This window comes from Passer domesticus, chromosome 21, assembly GCF_036417665.1.
Source record: "Passer domesticus isolate bPasDom1 chromosome 21, bPasDom1.hap1, whole genome shotgun sequence".
In the NCBI taxonomy this organism is placed as follows: Eukaryota; Metazoa; Chordata; class Aves; order Passeriformes; family Passeridae; genus Passer; species Passer domesticus.
The window spans coordinates 2,676,977-2,696,782 of record NC_087494.1 but is presented as its reverse complement, the minus strand read 5'-3'; the positions used below and the strand labels follow the sequence as shown (position 1 = coordinate 2,696,782).

At 53.1% G+C, this 19,806-nt stretch overlaps 1 protein-coding gene across 3 annotated transcripts in view; it reads right to left on the bottom strand.

Moving 5' to 3' along the window:
- SBNO2 (strawberry notch homolog 2) overlaps nucleotides 1–19,806 on the bottom strand; it is a 48,852-nt gene that overhangs the window by 4,443 nt on the left and 24,603 nt on the right. For all 3 annotated transcript variants that reach the window (XM_064396111.1, XM_064396112.1, XM_064396113.1), the window contains 24 exons: nucleotides 15,605–15,697; nucleotides 14,981–15,077; nucleotides 14,637–14,797; nucleotides 14,117–14,250; nucleotides 13,460–13,550; nucleotides 12,244–12,387; nucleotides 11,635–11,752; nucleotides 11,127–11,232; nucleotides 10,252–10,405; nucleotides 9,750–9,926; nucleotides 8,757–8,854; nucleotides 6,583–6,665; nucleotides 5,160–5,348; nucleotides 4,623–4,795; nucleotides 4,093–4,224; nucleotides 3,707–3,842; nucleotides 3,293–3,405; nucleotides 2,712–2,783; nucleotides 1,541–1,649; nucleotides 1,249–1,323; nucleotides 796–939; nucleotides 547–641; nucleotides 338–430; nucleotides 95–226 (listed from right to left, as the gene is read on the bottom strand). In XM_064396111.1, the coding sequence (XP_064252181.1) occupies nucleotides 95–226; nucleotides 338–430; nucleotides 547–641; nucleotides 796–939; nucleotides 1,249–1,323; nucleotides 1,541–1,649; nucleotides 2,712–2,783; nucleotides 3,293–3,405; nucleotides 3,707–3,842; nucleotides 4,093–4,224; nucleotides 4,623–4,795; nucleotides 5,160–5,348; nucleotides 6,583–6,665; nucleotides 8,757–8,854; nucleotides 9,750–9,926; nucleotides 10,252–10,405; nucleotides 11,127–11,232; nucleotides 11,635–11,752; nucleotides 12,244–12,387; nucleotides 13,460–13,550; nucleotides 14,117–14,250; nucleotides 14,637–14,797; nucleotides 14,981–15,077; nucleotides 15,605–15,697 (2,919 nt within the window). The remainder of the gene's footprint in view (nucleotides 1–94; nucleotides 227–337; nucleotides 431–546; nucleotides 642–795; nucleotides 940–1,248; nucleotides 1,324–1,540; nucleotides 1,650–2,711; nucleotides 2,784–3,292; nucleotides 3,406–3,706; nucleotides 3,843–4,092; nucleotides 4,225–4,622; nucleotides 4,796–5,159; nucleotides 5,349–6,582; nucleotides 6,666–8,756; nucleotides 8,855–9,749; nucleotides 9,927–10,251; nucleotides 10,406–11,126; nucleotides 11,233–11,634; nucleotides 11,753–12,243; nucleotides 12,388–13,459; nucleotides 13,551–14,116; nucleotides 14,251–14,636; nucleotides 14,798–14,980; nucleotides 15,078–15,604; nucleotides 15,698–19,806) is intronic.

The window sequence follows — 19,806 nt, the reverse complement described above, 5'->3', positions numbered from 1 at the left end:
CCACAACAGAGCCAAGAGGAGCTGTGACAGGGTTACAATGAATGCCCTTCCAACCCCCCCCAGCCCCACACTGGAGGCTGCAGCTTCCACCTACCCGTCGGTATTTCTTCTGCAGACTGTCCAGGCTCTCCAGCTGGCTTTGCTTCCCAATATTTGGCTTGTAGAGGATGAAGCTCTTCCCACGGCACTGCTCTGCCAGCAGACAGGTGTATTTGCTGCCTCGCACCTGTGGGGTGCAGCTGATGGTCACAGGCACAGCCTCCCTCCCCAGATTTCCTCTAAACTAACCCCTTCCTGCCAGGATGAAGGTCCTTGGAGGCATTTCCCAGGGACTTACCTTGTAGGAGAGGTAGAACCCATCAAAGGCTCCTGTCAGTTTGAGTGACTTCTCATAGGCTTCCTCCCACTTTAAGCCTCTGTCAACGCTGATCTGAACAGGGACACACAGAGGGATTTGTAACTCCAGGGGCAGGAGAAGTGCCTCGGTGTCTGCCCCACCAATCTCCCCACAGCACAGCCTAGAACCAGGCACAGACAGGTGCCCACCTTGTAGAACACAACCTGCCCGTCCTGCGGGTGCCCTGGGGTCAGGAAAACCTCCTTGCTCTCCTCGTAGATCTCATCCACTCCTGGGGCTAAATCTGTGGAAGGAGAAAAGGCTGTTGTAAAGAACACCCTCCCAAAAGCACCTCCTCAGGTCTCAGGATCTGTGCTGGGTGGGGACACTGCACAGGGAGGAACTGGAACCCCAGGGGTGCAGGAGGCAGAGCTGTGACCACCCCTCCTTCTCCATACCGAGGATGCCCATGTCATATTTGCCCTCCTTCTTGTCCTTCTCGATCAGGTACTCAAAGGTGTCAGAAAAATACTGGAAGAGCACGTTCTGCTTGTCTACCTCCAGGCCCAGGATGCGGTTCAGGAATTTGGTGATGGAGCAGTCTGCAAGAGCACAGTGGGGCAGGTGATGTGGTGCAGCTGGACATGGAACCCACCAGCCCCCTCCCAAAGAGCCCCCCCCAGCAGCCCCACCATGTCCCCTCTGACAGCAGCCCAGCCTAGGGGCTGTTCCTGTGAGGAACCTGGGGGACCACGGGATCTGCAGGGCCATGGGATGCTCCTACGGGACCCTCCCCACAAAGCAAACATCTTGCCCAGGTGCCCAGCAAACTCCAGGAGGTCAGGTGGGCCATGACACTCCCATCTCTTCCATCTGGCCCCTGCCTTGGGCAGGAGCAGCTCCACACGTACCCTTCTCCATGGAGCCAGTGCCATACTTCATCTGGCTGCAGCCAATGCCCACGGAGAGGAGCCCTTGCTTCATTTCTGGAATGGCAGAAGACATCTTTTGTATTTTGGGGTTAAGCCTCCCACCAGCATTCCTGCAGAACTCAGCCCCTCCCATGCCTGGCAGGGTGACAATGTAAGCCAGCAGCACTTTCCCCTCTGTTTTCTCCCTCTGACCTCCTGCTCGGTTCTTCCAGCATCCCAAACCTGAGGCCAACCCATCCAGCAGAAACCCTGGAGCTGGTAATGTTCTTACCATGGAAGAAGATGTCCTCCCCTCTCTTGTAGCTCCTGGGCACAGGAACCCTGCTCTCTGCGTGGTTGAGGATCGTGTGCAGGACCTCGTCCAGGGCTTTGGCCCCGTACTGCGGGAGGAGAGCAGAGTCACACACGGGGGAACGGACACGGCAGCGAGCTGGGGCTGAGGGGACACACTGCTGAGGGTGACACTGCTGAGGGGACACACACTGCTGAGGGTGTCACACACTGCTGAGGGACACACACTGCTGAGGGTGACACACACTGCTGAGGGTGTCACACACTGCTGAGGGTGACACTGCTGAGGGGACACACACTGCTGAGGGTGACACTGCTGAGGGTGACACACACTGCTGAGGGTGTCACTGCTGAGGGTGACACTGCTGAGGGGACACACACTGCTGAGGGTGTCACACACTGCTGAGGGGACACACACTGCTGAGGGTGTCACACACTGCTGAGGGGACACACACTGCTGAGGGTGTCACACACTGCTGAGGGGACACACTGCTGAGGGTGTCACTGCTGAGGGTGACACTGCTGAGGGGACACTGCTGAGGGTGACACACACTGCTGAGGGTGACACTGCTGAGGGGACACTGCTGAGGGTGACACACACTGCTGAGGGTGACACTGCTGAGGGGACATACACTGCTGAGGGTGTCACACACTGCTGAGGGGACACACTGCTGAGGGTGTCACTGCTGAGGGTGACACTGCTGAGGGGACACTGCTGAGGGTGACACACACTGCTGAGGGTGACACTGCTGAGGGGACACTGCTGAGGGTGACACACACTGCTGAGGGTGACACTGCTGAGGGGACATACACTGCTGAGGGTGACACACACTGCTGAGGGTGACACACACTACAGAGAACACTGTCGCCCCAGGAAGGCCACAGACAAGGCAAGGGGGAAGCTGTGTCAGTGCCTGCCATGTCCCCAGGGGAATGGAGTACAGGCCCTTCCCTGGGGGCAGAGCACTGGGTGCCCTTCCCAGCTCCTGGTGGGAGCAGAGTCCTCAGTGTGACCATGACTGAGCTCGCAGGAGCTGGGTGCTAGGCTGGGCTCTGCCTGCAGACACGAGCAATGATCCTCCTGGCTCTGGCTCCCTCTCCCAGCTTTCCCAAGGTTCTTCCAGCCACGTTGCCCAGCCCAGCTCTGTCACCTTGTTCTCGAAGTTGTACTTGCTGAGGTCTCGGGACTCGGTGGCCCGTCGGTCCCCGTGAGTTAAGGCACCCTGGGAAGGCAGAGGGAGCAAAAGGTTCTTATTCTGAGCTGTTGCAAAACACCAGGGAAGGATGGCTAAAGGCATGTCTGCAAACGTGCCATGGGGAGGCAGTGTTCCTCCAGAATACTGAGACTTTACCAAAGGATTTGGGGATTTATCAGAAGTGAAGAAAATGAAACAGGCAAAATAATTATTCCATTAATTATTTCGTAAGCTTTTTGGGAATAATATGGGTGTATAGTCCAGTAATAGTGGGGAAATTGCAGCATCTGGAAGAGAGTGCTTGCTCCCCTGAAATAAATTCCTCTCAATGCCTCTGTTACACGTTCTCCTCAGTTCCTTTCCCAAATCCCAGGATGCTAAAAGCCTTCTGCATGCCATGACTGCCATGCCTCAGCCAGGGTGACACAATCCCCCAGTTACAGTGGCCATGCTGGTGGGAGCTCTGACCCAGGACCTCCTCAGAGGGAATCAGAGCCGTGCTGGGATCACAGCTGATCTCTGCTGTGGGCACTCACCAGGCTCTCCAGGCGTTTTGCCACGATGGATGCAAACCTCCTCTCCCCTGCCAGCTCTGAGATGAGGAACACGTACTCGGGAGCAGAGACCTGGTTGGATCGGTGCGTTCGGCCTAGGGGACATGGGACAGGGATGGAACAGGAGGTTGGGATGGCCTGTCTGGAATGGGAATGTGACCAGAAAAGCCACACAATGCCCATCTTTCTCACCCTGGGGAGTCCACCCTCTGCCCCAGAGCTCAGGGCTATAAACCCAGCTCTGCCAAGTCTAGCAGCACCAGTGATTGTGTGTCTGTTCCAACAGAGACATCTCCCACCTTGGGCTGCCACCACACCTGACCCTCCCAGGGCCCATCCCACAGCCTGGCCCACACTCAGGGGAGGTGACAGTGCCCAGGGACACCCAGCCCTCACCGAACTGCTGGATGGCCCGGTCTGCACTCCAGGGCAGCTCCAGGGTCATGTGCACCCGGCGCTTTTGGTTCTTCACCCGTCTGTCAGCTTGGAGGGAGATCCCTGAGCTGGAGGCCTCTGAGATTATCGCTACGAGCTACAGAGAGATGAGTGAGAACAGAGTCAGGTTCCTGAACACATGTTAAACAGCTTCAAGAAACAGCCCCAGGTGCTACAGCAGCTCCAGACCTTGAAGGCACCTGGCAGGCTTTGTCTCCTTCCAGCAGGAGAAACCCACAGAGAGCTGCTGGCCTGGGGCTGGCAGGGCACAGGGAGGCACAGACACCCTCCCTGCCCTCCCCCTGTCAACACCCTCAGTCCTGTGCAGGCTTTCAGCCCCAGCTCACCTTCTCCCCCTGCATGAAACGCTCCTTCTCCTTCAGGTTGACGTGGTCTATGGAGAGCCCTTGCTCGGCGCGCGACTCGAACACGACGGAGCCGTCGGGCCTGCGAACCACGCGCCCCTTCCTGCCCGTCATCTGCACACAGGAGAGGGCTGCTGCAGCTGGGGAGCCACACAGCCCAGCAAGGCCACCCGGGCAATTCCCAACACTTCTTCTTCACAGGGAGAGGAAACCCTCTGCCAGCAAGAATTTTCTTTTTTTTTTTTTTAAATGGAAGAAATTTTTCTCTATATGGGCACAAGTTGCCCAGAGAAGCTGCGGCTGTCCTACCCCTGGAAGTGTCCAAGGCCAGGCTGGATGGAGCTTGGAGCAACCTGGGATAGTGAAAGGTGTCCCTGCCCAGGGCAGAGGGGTGGAATGAGATGATCTTTAAGGTCCCTTCCCACCCAAACCACTCCATGATTCTCTGATTCTTCACTGGCCCCTTTCCCTGTCACCCAGTGCCACCAAAATACACTGGCAGTGGGAAGTACCTCAGCCACGTTCTCTGGGCCCCCAAAATAATCAATCAGTTCATCCAAGGTGTTGAGAGGTAGCTCTTTGCCCAGTGCTTTCACTTTTGCTAGGAGGTCCTGTTTCATCTTTTCGACCTTCAGCTCTCTCAGGCCGTGCAGCTCTTTCTGGGAAGGCAGCATGTGGAAACCACCTACAATGGGAAAGGCAGAATTTTAGAGTTCCCTGGTAACTGCACATCAGAGAGGGGGAAAAAAATTGTCCCAGAGGGTTTCTGGGGCCACTGTTGCTGGACAAAGGCACTATGATCTGCAATAAATGCTGAGCACAGAGTGAATTCCTTCTGGGCTTCTCCTTTCTGCTGGGGGAAGGAGCACACAGGGCAGATCCCTCCCGCCCGCTGACCACAGTGGGTGAACATGGATCCACCCCACCAGCCCAAGAGTGACCCCCAGGATAAAATCCAGCCAGGATCACAAAGCTGTGCCAAGCCTGAAGGGCTCTCTGCAGGACACAGTGCTCCTCCCCAGCTGTCCCCGTGTCACTGCCCTGCTCACCCCTGTCCTCGCTGAAGGTGTGATCCACGAAGATGACATCGTCTGTCTCCAGCAGAGACTCCGGGGAGGAGGAGAGGTCGCTGTCCAGCCCCATGTCAGAGTCGGTGCTGCTGTCATCGCTGATCTTGATGACAACCCCTTGGTCACACGGGCCCCGCAGAGCCTTGGGGCAGCGGCCCCGAGGGCGCCCTGCAGCAGAGAGCCAGCGGTGTCACAGCCCCAGCCCCAGCAGGGCACGGGCACAGAGCAGAGACAGGAGGAGGAGGAACCCCAAAAGAGCTGAGCCTGCCCCAAATGACAGTGTGACCTCAGCAAGACAGCCTCTGGGGTGGGGGAGGCAGTTAGGGAGGGAGGGAGAGCAGGAAAGACAAAGGAAGAGAGAGAAAGGAAAACAAGGCACTCCTGAGCAGGGCTGAAGTTGGCTGCACACGTCAGGAGGGGCACATGGCTGGCTCTAAGCAGTGCCAGCTCCTCAGGGAAGGGATCCCAGGGGATTGCCTCCAGAGGAGTGTGCAGTACACAGGGAAGCACTGGTGGTTTGGGCCATGAAGCACTGGTGTTTTGGGACATGAAGCACTGGTGTTTTGGGACATGAAGCACTGGTATTTTGGGACATGAAGCACTGCTGTTTTGGGCCATGAAGCACCGGTGTTTTGGGCCATGAAGCACTGGTGTTTTGGGCCATGAAGCACTGGTGTTTTGGGCCATGAAGCACTGGAGTTTTGGGACATGAAGCACTGGTGTTTTGGGCCATGAAGCACTGGAGTTTTGGGCCATGAAGCACCGGTGTTTTGGGCCATGAAGCACTGGAGTTTTGGGCCATGAAGCACTGGAGTTTTGGGCCATGAAGCACTGGAGTTTTGGGCCATGAAGCACTGGTGTTTTGGGACATGAAGCACAGCACAACGTGCCCCCTCTGCATCAGAGGGTTCATGGATCAGCTTGCACAGGCTGCTCCACAACCTGCCAGTGCTGCTGCCCCTCTTCCCCCTGTTCCACATCCCACTGGAGGGGAAATCCCAAATCTCTTCTTACCTGCAGCCACAACAAATAATTTGGCAGGGAAATTATTTTTTTCCTCAGGACACTTTCTATGCTCTAAGTAAGGTGTTGTGGAGGACCCCCCTTGCTGCAGGAGGGGTTCAGACACCAGCCAGGCCTTGTGCCATCTGTCCCCAGCGTGGGTCAAGGGGAAGGGTCAGGGCAAAGGCAGTGAAGCAAAGGGAGGAAAAGGGGGGAAGACGCAGAGCTGCCATCCTCTGGATGAGGGAGCACTGGAGATGTGCAGGAGGGCAAACCAAAACCAGGGAGAGCAGCAAAAAGCATGAAGTGGGGAGAAGGGCAAAAGGCAGAGAAGCTGAGTGGCTGGGGGCAGCAGCAGGGCAGGAGGCAGGGGCTGGGCTGGGAGTGAAGGAGATCTTACGTTTTCTTTTAATGCCAGTTCCTTTTTCTCTCTTTCTTTTGTTTGAAGGAAAGTGCTTCTGAATTAGTGATAGAAAGACGCCTCTGAAAGTAAGATGCAAAATTTATTCCAGCTGCCAGCAACATGTGCTGGTTATCACATACCAGTGTGTGTTTGGGATTTCCACATTCCATGGAAGAGAGGCCAATCCACCCCATCCATGGCCACCAGCTTGGCCTCAGCCAGCCCTTGGTAAAATGTGGCTCTTGGACCTGCAGGTCCTTTATATAACAACCAAGAAGGAGTTTTAAATGGGAAATACTACACTGGGAAACTGTTACACCAAAAATACAGTCAGCCCCAGTGTCCCAGCCTTTCTCCATGCCCTGAGAGCACAGACACTGTCAGGCCATCCAACAAATATATTGCACCAAAGTCCTCCAACTCCCTGGCCGTGGGCCTGCTTCCCACAAAACCAAGGGACAGACATGGATCTGTAGTGGTCCCAAGTGAATGGAAGAAAAAAAAGTCAGAAAAGGTGAAAATCAAAGGTTTCTGTGGGCTGTTCTGCAAATCAAAGACCAAATGTTTAAATGCTGACTGTGTGGATGAACCCCAGGGCAATGGGGTGATGCTGATTGTGCTCTGCTTGGAAAAAAAACAAACAAACAAACAAAACAAAATAAAAACCCCCAAATCAAATGGAGCAAGCACCAGGTGAGAGGATGGACATGCCAACTCCCCTGGGTGAGAAAAGGGAGACTTAGGAACTGGGCAGGGAGCTCCAGGACCCTTGGCATGAGGGGCTGAAGGGGAAGAGTGACCTGGCTCCCCAGAGGGACAGAGCTCTGTGACTGCAGTTATGTGACACCAGGAATGACCCCTTGTCCTGTGTGCTGGGGTGACCCAATGACCACAGCTGGAGCCTCCCAGCTGTGAAATTCCACTCATTTCCTGTACTCACCCTCCCCATCTCCCTGCGAACAGCCCTGGGCTGGAATCCACTCACAGGACCATGTTTATTTTTAACCCCATTTCTCAGCATCCTTAAACTGCTCCTTCCCAGCACACTCCCCTCCAGAAATCCCCCAAAGTGCTGCAACACCAGGACACACATTTGGAGGCTGAGCAGATGCCAGGAGACACTTGGTGATCTGGCCAGGACTGTGGAACACAGAGCTGCTGGCCCTGGGAGTGGGCAGCAATTCACACAGAGTGGGACCCCTGGCAGACCCCTCCTCCAGGACCACGCTGTCCCCTAGACTGGAGCTCTGTGACTTGGAAACCAATCCAAATCACCCAAGGAGCTGCCAGACCTGCCCTGTGCACTGTCACCAAACTGTGTCTGGTTTTTAGAAATGGGCTGGAGGCAGAGGAGTGACACAGATCAACCCAAACCCCCGTCAATAAGGGAGGAAAGCTCAGCCCAACCCAGCCTCACACTGCCTTGGACATGTCTCACTGCTCCCACCTGCAGCAGAAGCCACTTGAAGAAAACAGCTCTGCAGAACAGAGGAAACTCAAACAATGCCAGGTTTTTGTCCCCTGTCATGCAGGAACAGCTGCACTCAGGGATGGGCTGGGGTTTTGGAAGCTGCAGGAAGGAGGGGAGCAGGAGCCTTACTCTCTGCTGAAGGGGTAGCACAAGTCCTGCTGCTGGCTCACTCCTGGCACAGGCAGCTCTCCTGTTAGCTGGGAACAATGGCCACACAGCCAGGACACTGGTCCTGCTTCATACATCAGCTAAAAGCCAACACTGGTGGGTGTAAACTCCTCAGACCACTCCTCCCACCCCCTGCTCCACTGACACCACCTCACAGCATCATCCCAGAGTCTGCCATCACAGTAAATTCTCTTGCTCATTTCTTCTGTGTCAACAGCATGATTTTTCAGAGACAGATCCACACAAACTACCTCTGAGCTACAATTCTGGCTCTCTTTCTGACAATTCTTTTATGTGTGTAGAGGGCAGGATAGGCTCTTCCTGTAAGTCCATGGGAGACTTTAAAATCCAGGATGTAGCTCATACATTCCCACTGAGGCTACAGTGCCTCAAGGACCCACCTGAGTGTCCTCCTGTGGTACAGGGGCAGGTGACACCAAACTGCACTTGAAGACCTGCCAGTGCTCTGTGCCCCAGGGCAGAGCTTTCCTCCCACACACCCCACAAAGGAAAACAGGGATTTTTAACTCACTCTGCAGCAGAGACAAAGCAGTTGAGGTGCCCATCGTTCTCGTCCAGGACCTCCCTGGTGCGAGCCTCCCCCGTGGACTGCAGGCCGATGACAATGCACTGTGGGGACACAAGTGAGGGGGGATATGAGGGATGGCACACTGAGGTGCCAGGAAAGCTGCACTGCCACAGGCTCCAGGCATTTCCCAGGCCCAGGTATCTCCCCTTGGCCCCTGTTCCATGCTGGGCCCGTAGCAGGGCTCCTGAGGAAGAATCTTTCAAATTTCAGCATCAACACCCCCCTGTGCTGACCCCACACAGGGGGACTCTGAGCACAGAACCTCACTGACTGTGCTGGGAAGTTTCTGCCTGAAATCTCTAAAGTGCACCCAGACAGAAGAAAGGACAGAGCTGTACTTGGGGTGAAGGGTTTGGTACCTTCAATTGTAGAATTACAGATTGGTTTGGGTTGGAAGGATCTTAAAAGTTCATCTCATTCCAACCCCCTGCCAGGGACAGGGACAACATCATTAGACCAGGTTGCTCCAAGCCCTATCCAACTTGGGAGAAAACAGCTCTGCAGAACAGAGGAAACTCAAACCAATGCCAGGTTTTTGTCCCCTGTCATGCAGGAACAGCTGCACTCAGGGATGGGCTGGGGTTTTGGAAGCTGCAGGAAGGAGAGGGAGCAGGAGCCCACACAGGGGGACTCACACCCTCCCACATACTAGTGGTTGTGTCCAAAGCATGGTCAGACCCCAGCCTCCCACTACAAGGGCCCAGCTCAACAGAACATCACCCAGAATCCCCTCCCAGCCCAGCCTGCCCACACAAACAGCAGGCAACACCTCAGGAAACGAGACCATCTTACCTCCCCAGCATCATTCACTGGGAACATTCCCAGAAATTCAACCTTAAAGAGGTTCGGACTGGCTGCCAAGCCGAGCAACAACGAACTCCCTTTGGTTGCAGATACACAAAAGCCCAGGTGAGGCTGGCGGGTGCTCTGCCATACCTTGTCCCTGGCCAGCTCCTCCTGGGCCAGCTCCACGAGGCGCCGCACCTTGGCAGCGATGCAGAGGTACTTGAAGAAGCGCTGGTGAGCCGACCAGAACTGACCCCAGAGCGACTTGCGCGACTCCAGCCCGATGCAGTCAGCTGCCTGCTGGAACACCATCAAGGCCTCTGCCCACTGCAGATAACAGCGAGAAGAACGAGTTAATGTAATTCTCATTGTCATTCCTGACACGCAGGAGGTGATCTGAACAGTCTGAAGGTTGATAATCTGATTTAAAATCAGTGTGGATTGGGCACAGCACGATGCAGCTCTGGTTGGCAAATGTGGAGCTTCCAAATGGAAGCAAAAAAGTCTAAGTTCTTTTATTACATCAGCTGAGCATCGTGTACCTCTTTTCCTTCCTGTGTTTGAGGTCATGGCCACATTTAGGGGCCTCACACCCTCCCACATACTAGTGGCTGTGCCCAAAGCATGGTCACACCCCAGTCTCCCAGCTCACCAGCTTGGCTGCCTTGTCGTAGACAGCCTTGTACTGCTCGTCCAGAGGGATCTCCTCAATCCTGAAGGTCACCCCAGTGAAGCTGAGCTGCCGGGCAATGTACATCCCACTGACCTTCATGTCCATGGCCACGATCTCCATGGCGCCGACTCCCCTGGGAGAGGACAACAGTTGTGGGACCCACCTTGGAGCCCCAGCTCTGAACCCCAGCTGTGGGTCCAGCTTTGGAACCCTGTGGATATTCTCAGTTCAGTCGAAGACAGAACAGAGATAATTTCTCCCAGGCTGAGCCTGGGGAACTGAGAGAAAAGAATTAAAACAATTATTATCTCTCTTTCTGTAACCCTTGTTTACAGATATGGTTCTTCAGAGTGTGCTATTCATAGCTCACCATTAGTGTGAGAGGTTTTTACTTTGAGTCCAATCAAGTCTCACCTTAGCAAGTCATATTATAAAAGACCCACTACCTTTATTAAATGGCCTTCTGATTCACCTTCTGAAGGCTGGAGTCTTTCATTCCGTCCCTGACTCAACAGCATCAGAATACCAGCTGTGAACTCCAGCTGTGGAACCCCAGTTTTGAATCCCAGTTCTGAATACAAGTTGTGAACCCCAGCTGTGGAACCCCAGTTCCAAATCTCACCTCTAAATCCCAGTTGTGAATCCCAGTTTTGAATCCCACCTCTAAACCCCAGAGCAACAGAACCCCAGCTCTGAGCCCCAGCTGTGGGACCTTCCCTCTGCTCCGGGGCAGCACAGGGCAGGAGCCTCTCCAGAAGCAGCCCCAGCCCAGCTCATGCTGCCCACACCACCCTTGGGCACTGCAGCAGGTCCCCCACAAGGTTCCTCCATGCACAGGGCTGGGCAGGACTCACCTCTTCTCAATGGCGTGTAGGAACTCATCGAAGGCTCGGAATGGGGTTCCCTCCCCCCAGATGCCCAGGCGGCTCATGTAAATCATGTTTTTTGGCTCTGAGGCACCTGTTGGGACAGAAATCAACATCAGCAAACCCACAGCACCTGGGAATAGTTGTGATTCAAGTGAAGAGATCTCTGAAGAGGTTGTCATTTGCCATTGTGCCTTTGGAGACCTTTCCAAACATTGCCCTCCCTACATTCCATGGGTAAACATCACAAAGCAGCTGGAACAGCTGGCCAGAACAAGTTAAACTGGAGAGAAATTAATCTGACCCACCGAAAAGTCACAAGTAACATCAGTGATGGGGCTTGGAGCAGATCTCAGCACGCTGAGCTCTCTCTAGCCCTGCAGCACCACTGGCTTCTCCTTGCAGGATCTCACACACACTCACACCTCAGGGTGCCCCTCAGGTCAGAGGGGACCTCTGCCACTCTCACACCCACACAGTGGGCAGAGCAGCTCACCTGTGGCACTGGCATAGACAACCCTTGCTCGAGGCAGCTTGTTCTGCAGGTCCAGCACTGCTTTGCCCATTTTGGTAGAGCTGGCGTTTTTGGCTTTGTGGCATTCATCAAACACAATCTGGAGGGGAGTGTCAGTTAAGGGAAAAGGATCTATTTTCATCCAGAGGATAGGAGCAGACAGAAAATAGAACCTAGTCTCCTCCAAGCAACTGAACAACCTGTCCCAGTATCAGCAGGACTGACTCATGGCCCACACATGGAATCTGCTGGGTTTGCCCAGCCCTGTGCTCTTCAGATCCAAAGTCATCCACCCCTCCCTCTCCCTTCACCTCCAAGGTGTGTCTTGTAGTACTGAGGGAGAGGAATGCTGAAAAGGTTAATCCCAGCTGCTTCTTCCCCTCCTCCTCTTAACTACATCCTGGAGGAGGAGGAGGAGGAGGAGGAGGAGGAGATCTGAGTGTGGGGGATTCCTGTCTCCTGAAGGCCCTGGGCTGCTCCCCATGACTTCACATGGCCCCAGGCTCTTTGTTGCCTGCTGAAGCACAATTAAAAGCAGCAGTTCCTCTCTCTCTCTCTCCAGTTTTTGTCTCTTGGCTTTTTTAAGGATACAACTCCCTCAAAGTTTTCCCTGCACCACTCCAAAATCTGTTTTAAGCGCGTCCTGTGCTGTCCCCCGGCCTGGCTTTCACCAATCAGCGCCGAGTAGGTGGCAAAGAGGACTCCTTCTGAGGTAGCTGTGTCACCATATTTAATCTGCAGGAAGAAGAGCAGGAGCACACACACACACTGTGGTTGTTGTCCCCAGCATGTCACACCCATCCCTGCCCACATTCCGTGCCACAGCCCGTGCTGGATGCACATTCCTGCCCTGAGAACAAATCCCAGGCTGAGCTCAGAACAGGCAAAAAGCTCTTGGTAGCTGATGTCTCCAGCATTTGTGTTTGGCACTGGAATATTGTGATGACAGGAACTGTAAATGCCTGGAGAAGTGCCCCAGCCAATGTGTCAGCACATCTGGAAGCCTGCAGTGAACTGTGGGGACCGTGTGAGGACATAGATTTTCTGGCACAAAAAGTGCTTCCTTTTTTTAAACAACAGTTTAGAGTCTTTCATTGCTTTGACCCTTCCTGTCTGTTTTAATTCCTTCTAGAAAACAATTTTCTCTTTGACCAGGTGAGATTGTTGCCTGTATTGCTGCCATGGGTCCCACGTGTAATGAAGTACAAGGGGCAAAAGCTTGGTCCCAAGCTGAAGAAAGTTCCATTTGAAGTCTTTTGGGGCTGAACACAAAATCCCTTTCAATCTCTTAGTGGAGCACATGCAGAGGTGTCAAGCACCTGTGGTTTCTATGGACTTAGCAAGAGAGCTGGTTGCTCAATGCCATTAAAACCAGAGGAGAGGATTTAAGTGAACTGGGAGGCACTGGACAGAGATTTGACCACAGGCCACAACAGACACCAGTCCAGGCATCTCTGCTCTTCCTACAGCTTTGAGAAGTGATTCCATGAACCAGCACTGGCCCAGGAGAGCAGAGCACATCTCACAGAGCTGTTCTCTCCACAGGATTTCTTAGGAATGATGAAGAAGGTTCCAGTTCTGCTGTACTTGCACTTGCCTGCAGACACTTCCCACTCCCTGCAGGGAACAGCTCTGTGCTCCCTGTGCAGCTCCACAATAAAAATAGCTGGAGCCCTGAGTGGGAAGAGGTGGCTGGGAGGAGGGAACAGAGGCTCTGCTGCTGCCTGAGCCTCGTCCTGCTCCACGTGCTCAGCCAGAGCCTCCAACTGCTCCTGGGAGCTGATGGCCAGAGCAGCTTCTCTCCTACCTTGTTCAGAGCATGCACAGGAATGTGGGAGGCCTCGATGTCCTTCAGGTCCCTCTCAGCATCGTACTTGAGATCATTGGACACGCTGAACCTGAGAAGGAGATGTGGGGTGGTTATCTCCTCCTGGAGCTGCTTATCTCCCCCAGCAGTTGGGGCTGGGTATGCCCCGGGGAGTCTGGGCTGGGTATGTCCCCAGGGAGTCAGGGCACACGGTGATTAACAGCTCTGATTAAAGCAGGAGGAGCTGGGCAGAGTTTTCACATCTGCCACTGCTCACAACCCTCAGGGTGAGATCTGAGAGCCCATCTGCCCCCGGGCACAGGCTGTGATCTGCAGCAAAGCCCCTTATTCCCGGCTCTGCACCCAGGAACAACGCTTCACGACTCCAGAAAGAGCAGGGCCAGGCTTGACATCTCACCCCAAGGAGCACAAAACCTGCTATTTCACAGTGACTCATTCCCCATCCCTGCTGCAGGGGGAATATTCCCATTTCACAGGCAGCAGTCAGGCACTAAGAGGTGGAAACGACTTACCCAAGGCCACAGCATGACTCAACTCTAAAGCCAACATCAGCACTAAAGAATTCCTTGCTTCCAGATCCAAACTAACTCCAAGGTCTTACGGGAAAAGAGGAAAAAAAAAAACCCAACAACTTACCACAGAGCTTTTTTCCTCCCTTTGAGATAATTTTCAAAGATGATGCCTGCGACGGTCCTGCCCTTCCCGACTCCAGCACCATCCCCAATCAGAAACCCAGCTCGCTGCCCATTGGGCAATAAAACTTCATGTTGCTGCAAAATCAAGAACAGAAATGAAAATTAAATGAGATTTGCCTTTGCTAAGAGCTCTGATGTGAGCACCACTTAACCCTTTCACAGATGCACATGCACTGCTCAGCCAAACAGCAGGAAAGGTCAGGAGTCATGATCAAGCTCACAAGTTCATGGAAAAGGCCCCCCCAAATGTAAAATCCTCTGCAAGAAAAGTCCAGGGTTCTTGCCTCTTTGGGAAACAGACCACACAGTAGCCCCCAGCTTCAAATAATCCTTCAAAAGGCATTTAAAATGCCAAAGGAGTTTCCTCACCCAAATTACAGTCATTTTAAAACACAAGTGAACACCTGTCCCTGAAAGAGCATTTTCCTTCAGGTGTGAGACAGCTGCGGTGCAGGAGGTACCTGGCAGGCATAGATGATGGCTTCCAGCTGTAGTGCAGACAGGGAGCCCTTGTCAGCCACAGAGGAGGGCAGGGAAAGGCTGTAGGTAATGTCAGGTGGGGGGACGCTGGACAGGGTGCTCGTCTCAACCACCAGGTCAGGATGGTGCTTCCCAATCTTGGCTGAATGACAACAGAACACAGGTCACTCGAGGTCTTTACTCCCAGAGCTCATCACCCAGCCAGAGCCCAGGGCACTGTTGAGTTCTCCCTAGAAAACCACAAGCCTGGGAGGTGCCACAGCAAACAAATTAAATTAGGTTGGTCCACAATGGAGTGAACAGAACTTCCCAAGGCAACACTCACACTTTGAAGGGATATATTCTGCATACGTCTCTGTCTGCCCCAACTCTTCTGTTTCTTCCTCCTCACCTTCATCTTCCTCCTCTGCAGGAGCCTGAGACTGAAGAAAACAGCATTGACACAGTGTTAATGTTCTTGCTGAGCTACAGACGTGTTGTGCTGCGCCCAGCCTCAAACTGCCACTGAAACCATGCCCCAAATCTACATCCCCCCTGAACACAACCCACCTCATTCCCAGACTGAGGAAAGCCATCAGTGGGAGCCCACCCCAGGGGCTGTAAAAGCTGCCTGGCTCTCACCAAACTGGGGAAAGATGCTTGCACCACTTTTGGCATGGGCTGTGGGGTCGTGTGAACCCTGCCCAACCTGCCCTGAGCGGGCACCTGGCCCAGCTTTACACCCAGCACTGTGCCCACAGCAGAGAGCAAAGTCCCCAGAGCCCAAAGAGTCCCTTAACACAGCAAGGCTCCCCTCTGGGAAATGTAACACACTTCTGGGAAAGGGCAGGGACTTGTGCCTGTCTGAGCTTCTTGTCTCACTCCCTCTGAAGGGAAAAAGGTCAGAGCTGCTCCCCCCAGCACTGGGATGTCACCAGGAGTGTCCCACTGAGGGCAGCGTGGCTCTCACCTGGTAGCTGATGAGGAGTGGGGTGTTGGGGACAGCAGGAACGGGGTCACTGGAGCTGTTCAGGCCAGGGAACGGCGTGCTGGGTGAGAACAGCTGCAACACAGAGCGTGCAGGTGAGGAAGGGCAAACATGGGGATCACCAACCAAGATCCTTGGACACTGTGATCCCTGGACCTGCAGCTTTTCAGGAGAGAGCTCCCAAGACACTGCACAAGGAGAAAGAGCTCCTAAGATACTCCAGGCTGAGGAGATCCTTCGTCTGCTCCCACACAAACAAATTCACCCTGGAATTTCCCGACAGAGAGCAAGGTCAGGCCAGCAGCTCCTGGCATCCAAAGCAATCAGCAGCTCCAGGAGCAGCACTACTCCAAGTTTACAGCCTGTGCAGGCTCAATGACAGACCCAGGCTGCACCAGCAGCAGAGAAAGATGGGAAGTTCTTAGGGATAAACACTCCTATTTTTAAATAAAATTTAAGAAAAATAAAAAGAAGAAAGAAAAAAAACCCACCCTCCATTCCTGGAAGCCTGAGTCAGAATTACCAGAAGGAACCTGGACAGAACAAGTGTTTTCAGTGCCAGCAAATCTGGAGAGCAGGTGAAACACCCCCACCTACAAATCCAAGCTCAGTTTGGTCTCAGACAGGAGAAAGGCCAGGAGCTGCTGGAAGGGCAGGATGTGCTCTCGAAGCTCCAGCAGCAGGAAGCTGAGTTTGCATCACAGAAATCCCCAAAGTACAAACCTTTGCTATCCTGACCCAGCTTTGGCACTCAGCATTCCACCTCAGGAATTGCAGAGGAAGCAACAGGAACCTGGGCTGTTGGGGGCATTGGAAAACCACCCACACAGGTGAGAATGTGCTGTGAGGGCCAAAGCAGGGGGGAGCAGGAGCTGCAGTGGGAGATGGATCATCCACCTGCACAATTCCTGCCTTTCCCAACCCTCCCTCACCTCCTGGTCTGTTTTTCTCCTCCCTCTGTGCTAAGGACATCCAGAGAAGAGAAACACAGATCCATGAGAGCACAGGGCTGGAAGTAGGAGACAGACCAACAATTGCACAATCACAGCCTCACTTCTACTCCACTTTTTTCTTCTCTGCATTATTCTCCATTTTGTCCCACCTTGCAGTGACTTCCCTGGGAAGGGAATCAGTCCCACGTGGCTGCCAAGCCAACCTCTCCCTGTGTAAATCCCTTCCCTGGGTTCTGAGCTGGGAGAAGGCTGCTCACATCTTGAACATACTGTGAATGAGCAATAAAAAACTTCATCAGCAGCTCACAAATTCCAGTCACAGGCTTCCAAGGCTGGGCTTCCCAGCCTTAAAAACACTGGGAATGTGTGAGATGGATGACAGAAAACACAATGTATGACAGGGACTATTTTTAAAAGGTTATTTCACAACTCCATTACAATCAAAGCTGTTTTGTCTGCTGCTCCTGCAAATATTTCACAGGGTAGCAGCTCTTCCCTCTCTGCCCATTCCTGAATGATAAACAGAGCCAACAAATTGGATACAGCTCCTTTCCCTGGGATTACAGCTCTCCCCACTGGCACACAGAGGCACTTCTGTGTGCAGCCCTTCCCACTTTGATCCCAAACCACCTCCAGATTCAGCACTAATCCAGGGATTCTCAGTGAGCTAGGAATGTTTATTTTTAAAGAGGACAAAGTACAAGGCTGCTCCTGTACCTGGGATCCACAGATGGGTCTCCCTCAGGATGCCTCCAGCTTGGCTGCTGGGATGTCCCATGTAGCAGAACTGTCAGAGACTGATGTTCCTGCTCTGTCTGGGTCTCTGAGACAAAAGTTCTAGAAAAACTACACTCCTGACAACCCAGCAGTGGACTGTGGGTCAGAACTGGCTGCACAGCCACAGATGAGTGATGTCCTGGGTCACAGGAATCAGGGTGTAATGTGATGGATGTTCCATCACTGTGGCTTAGTGACTGCTCTGGCTGCTCAAAAGCCAAAATTCCTGCAATTCAGTGGGAAATTATGATGGTGTGGTGATGTGGGGAGGGACAAAGCTGCTGATATCCCACACCAATGTGCAGAGGCCAGAGGTGAATCAAACTGACAGTACTTTTACTCAGTGCCCCAGTACGTGGTGCCACTTCCACACAATAATGAAACCAAAATCTCCTGTCCACGAGGCACCTCACTGACACCACCTCAGGAAATGCTACTCAGTTAAAAAACAGCCCAAAAAAGCAGCAACCCTGCCCCAACTGCTTCAGCAAACACAGATAAGACAACATTCAAAATTAGCTGGAGATTCCTTTCCAAAGGAAGTCGTTTATAAATGGAATTCCAAGGAGTTAATTGGCCTTATCTGAGCCCAAGAGCTCAGCAGGACACAAGGGTAGAGGGCAGGGCATGAGGAACAGCATGGGACAGGGACAAGGAACAGCACAGGGACAAGGACTCTGCTGGAGATCCTGCTGGTCACACAAGTCAGTCTCACACTGACACAACGTTTATTTCCCCCTTGTTTTCTTCATGCTGGATTTAGAACAGCATTTCCCAGTAAGTTTTTGTTGTCCACTCCACACACAGAACTCCAGGATTTTCTAGGCATTGACTGTCTCAGCCAGAGTTCACATAATTAGAAAGAGCCCACCACAGAACCATTTCTGCAGGGTTTTAGGCTTTTACATAAAACCCCAACAATAATATGAGAACAGGAGCAATGTGGCACATGGCTCCTCTGTCCTGGGAGATGCATCTGCTCTCCAGCATTTTTTACCATCCAATTTGCAAGCCTGGGATGTCTGCAGCCATTTCTTGCATTCCAATAGCTCAGCTCTCTTCCTGCTGCCTCAAACTGCAAGTTCCAACTGGCCCAAGGCTTGCAGACTGCTCAGGGAAGCACAGTCAGAGAAACTGAGCACAGCAGAGCCTCAAAATGTAGCAGTGATTACCCAGTTGCCTCCTGGAGTAGCCACTTTGGGTGTTTTTCCTAAGAGAGTGACCTACAGTGGAAATGTGAGGCACAGATGGACAGGCACTGCAAGAGCTGAGACCCAGATCCAGTGGATGTGGATGATGCACAACAACCTCCAGAGCCAGCTGGTGCCAGTGGTGCCCATGTCAGTCCCCCAGCTGAGGCAGAGCAGAGAGCAGAAGGCTGGTGGGAATGCCCAAAAATGCCCACAATCAGGTGATGCTGAAGGACTGCAAGGAGCTGCTGCACCCCAGAAAACCCTGAGGTGTAAAAGCTTGCAGGGACTTGCACTCACAAAGTAAACATAAATGGTGAGTCTTAAGTTGAGACAGTTATTTAGTCATTGTTACTGAACTATTTACCCTGGTGAACAAACAAAAGGTGCTGCTGAGGGGGGAAGTTAATGATCCATGTTTTCCTGGAGTCCATCCTTTCAGCACTCCCGAGCACCCTGGACCTGCTGGATGTTTTAGGGATGATCCACCACAGGATGCACCTACCTGCCATGGCTGCCAGGAGAAAGAGCTACTGCCTTGCATTGCACCTTGCAAGAGTGCATGAACCCCTCTGAGAGGGGATCCCCTCCTGCTTCCAGGAGACTTAACACCATTTCAGCTCTTCCCTCCACCACTGAAGCTGGTAACAGTGAAATAACATCACCACACCTCAAATCACCCAAAGGAACTGGGCTGGTTTCTTAATTCCTTGGTAAAACCCCCATGGGATGAAGGCTGAGGTACCTCCTGTCTGTTGGGAGGATGGGGAAAGGAGCAGCCCTGTCCTGGATTGCCAAGCAAATTGTATTCTCTTTGCCATCTGGATGGCAGCTGTCTTCTGCTCAGTGGGCAGTTTCCTTATCTCTTCCACAACCTGCTGATAACAGGCTATGGAATGTCACTGCATGGCTGATAAGAGCTACAGCATCCCATTGGTAGATGTGAGCCCAGAGGGAGGAGCCAAGCATTCCTACCTGGATATAATCTTGAGATTCTGGAACACCAACACAGCTTCTCCACTGGATTTCCCAGAGGAACAGCAGCCTCTTCCCCTGGATCTTCAGAGAGACCCTTTTCTACAGGATCCCTGCTCCAGCAGAACCACCCCTGACACTCCAGGAGGGCTGCAGCCACCATCCCCATTGGACTGCTACCAGCACCCTGACCCACAGGTTGTGTTCTGACTCCGTCAGTGTTGTTTTGGTTCACTGCATTGTTTATTTTATCTTTTTATTTTCTTCCCTAATAAAGAACTGTTATTTC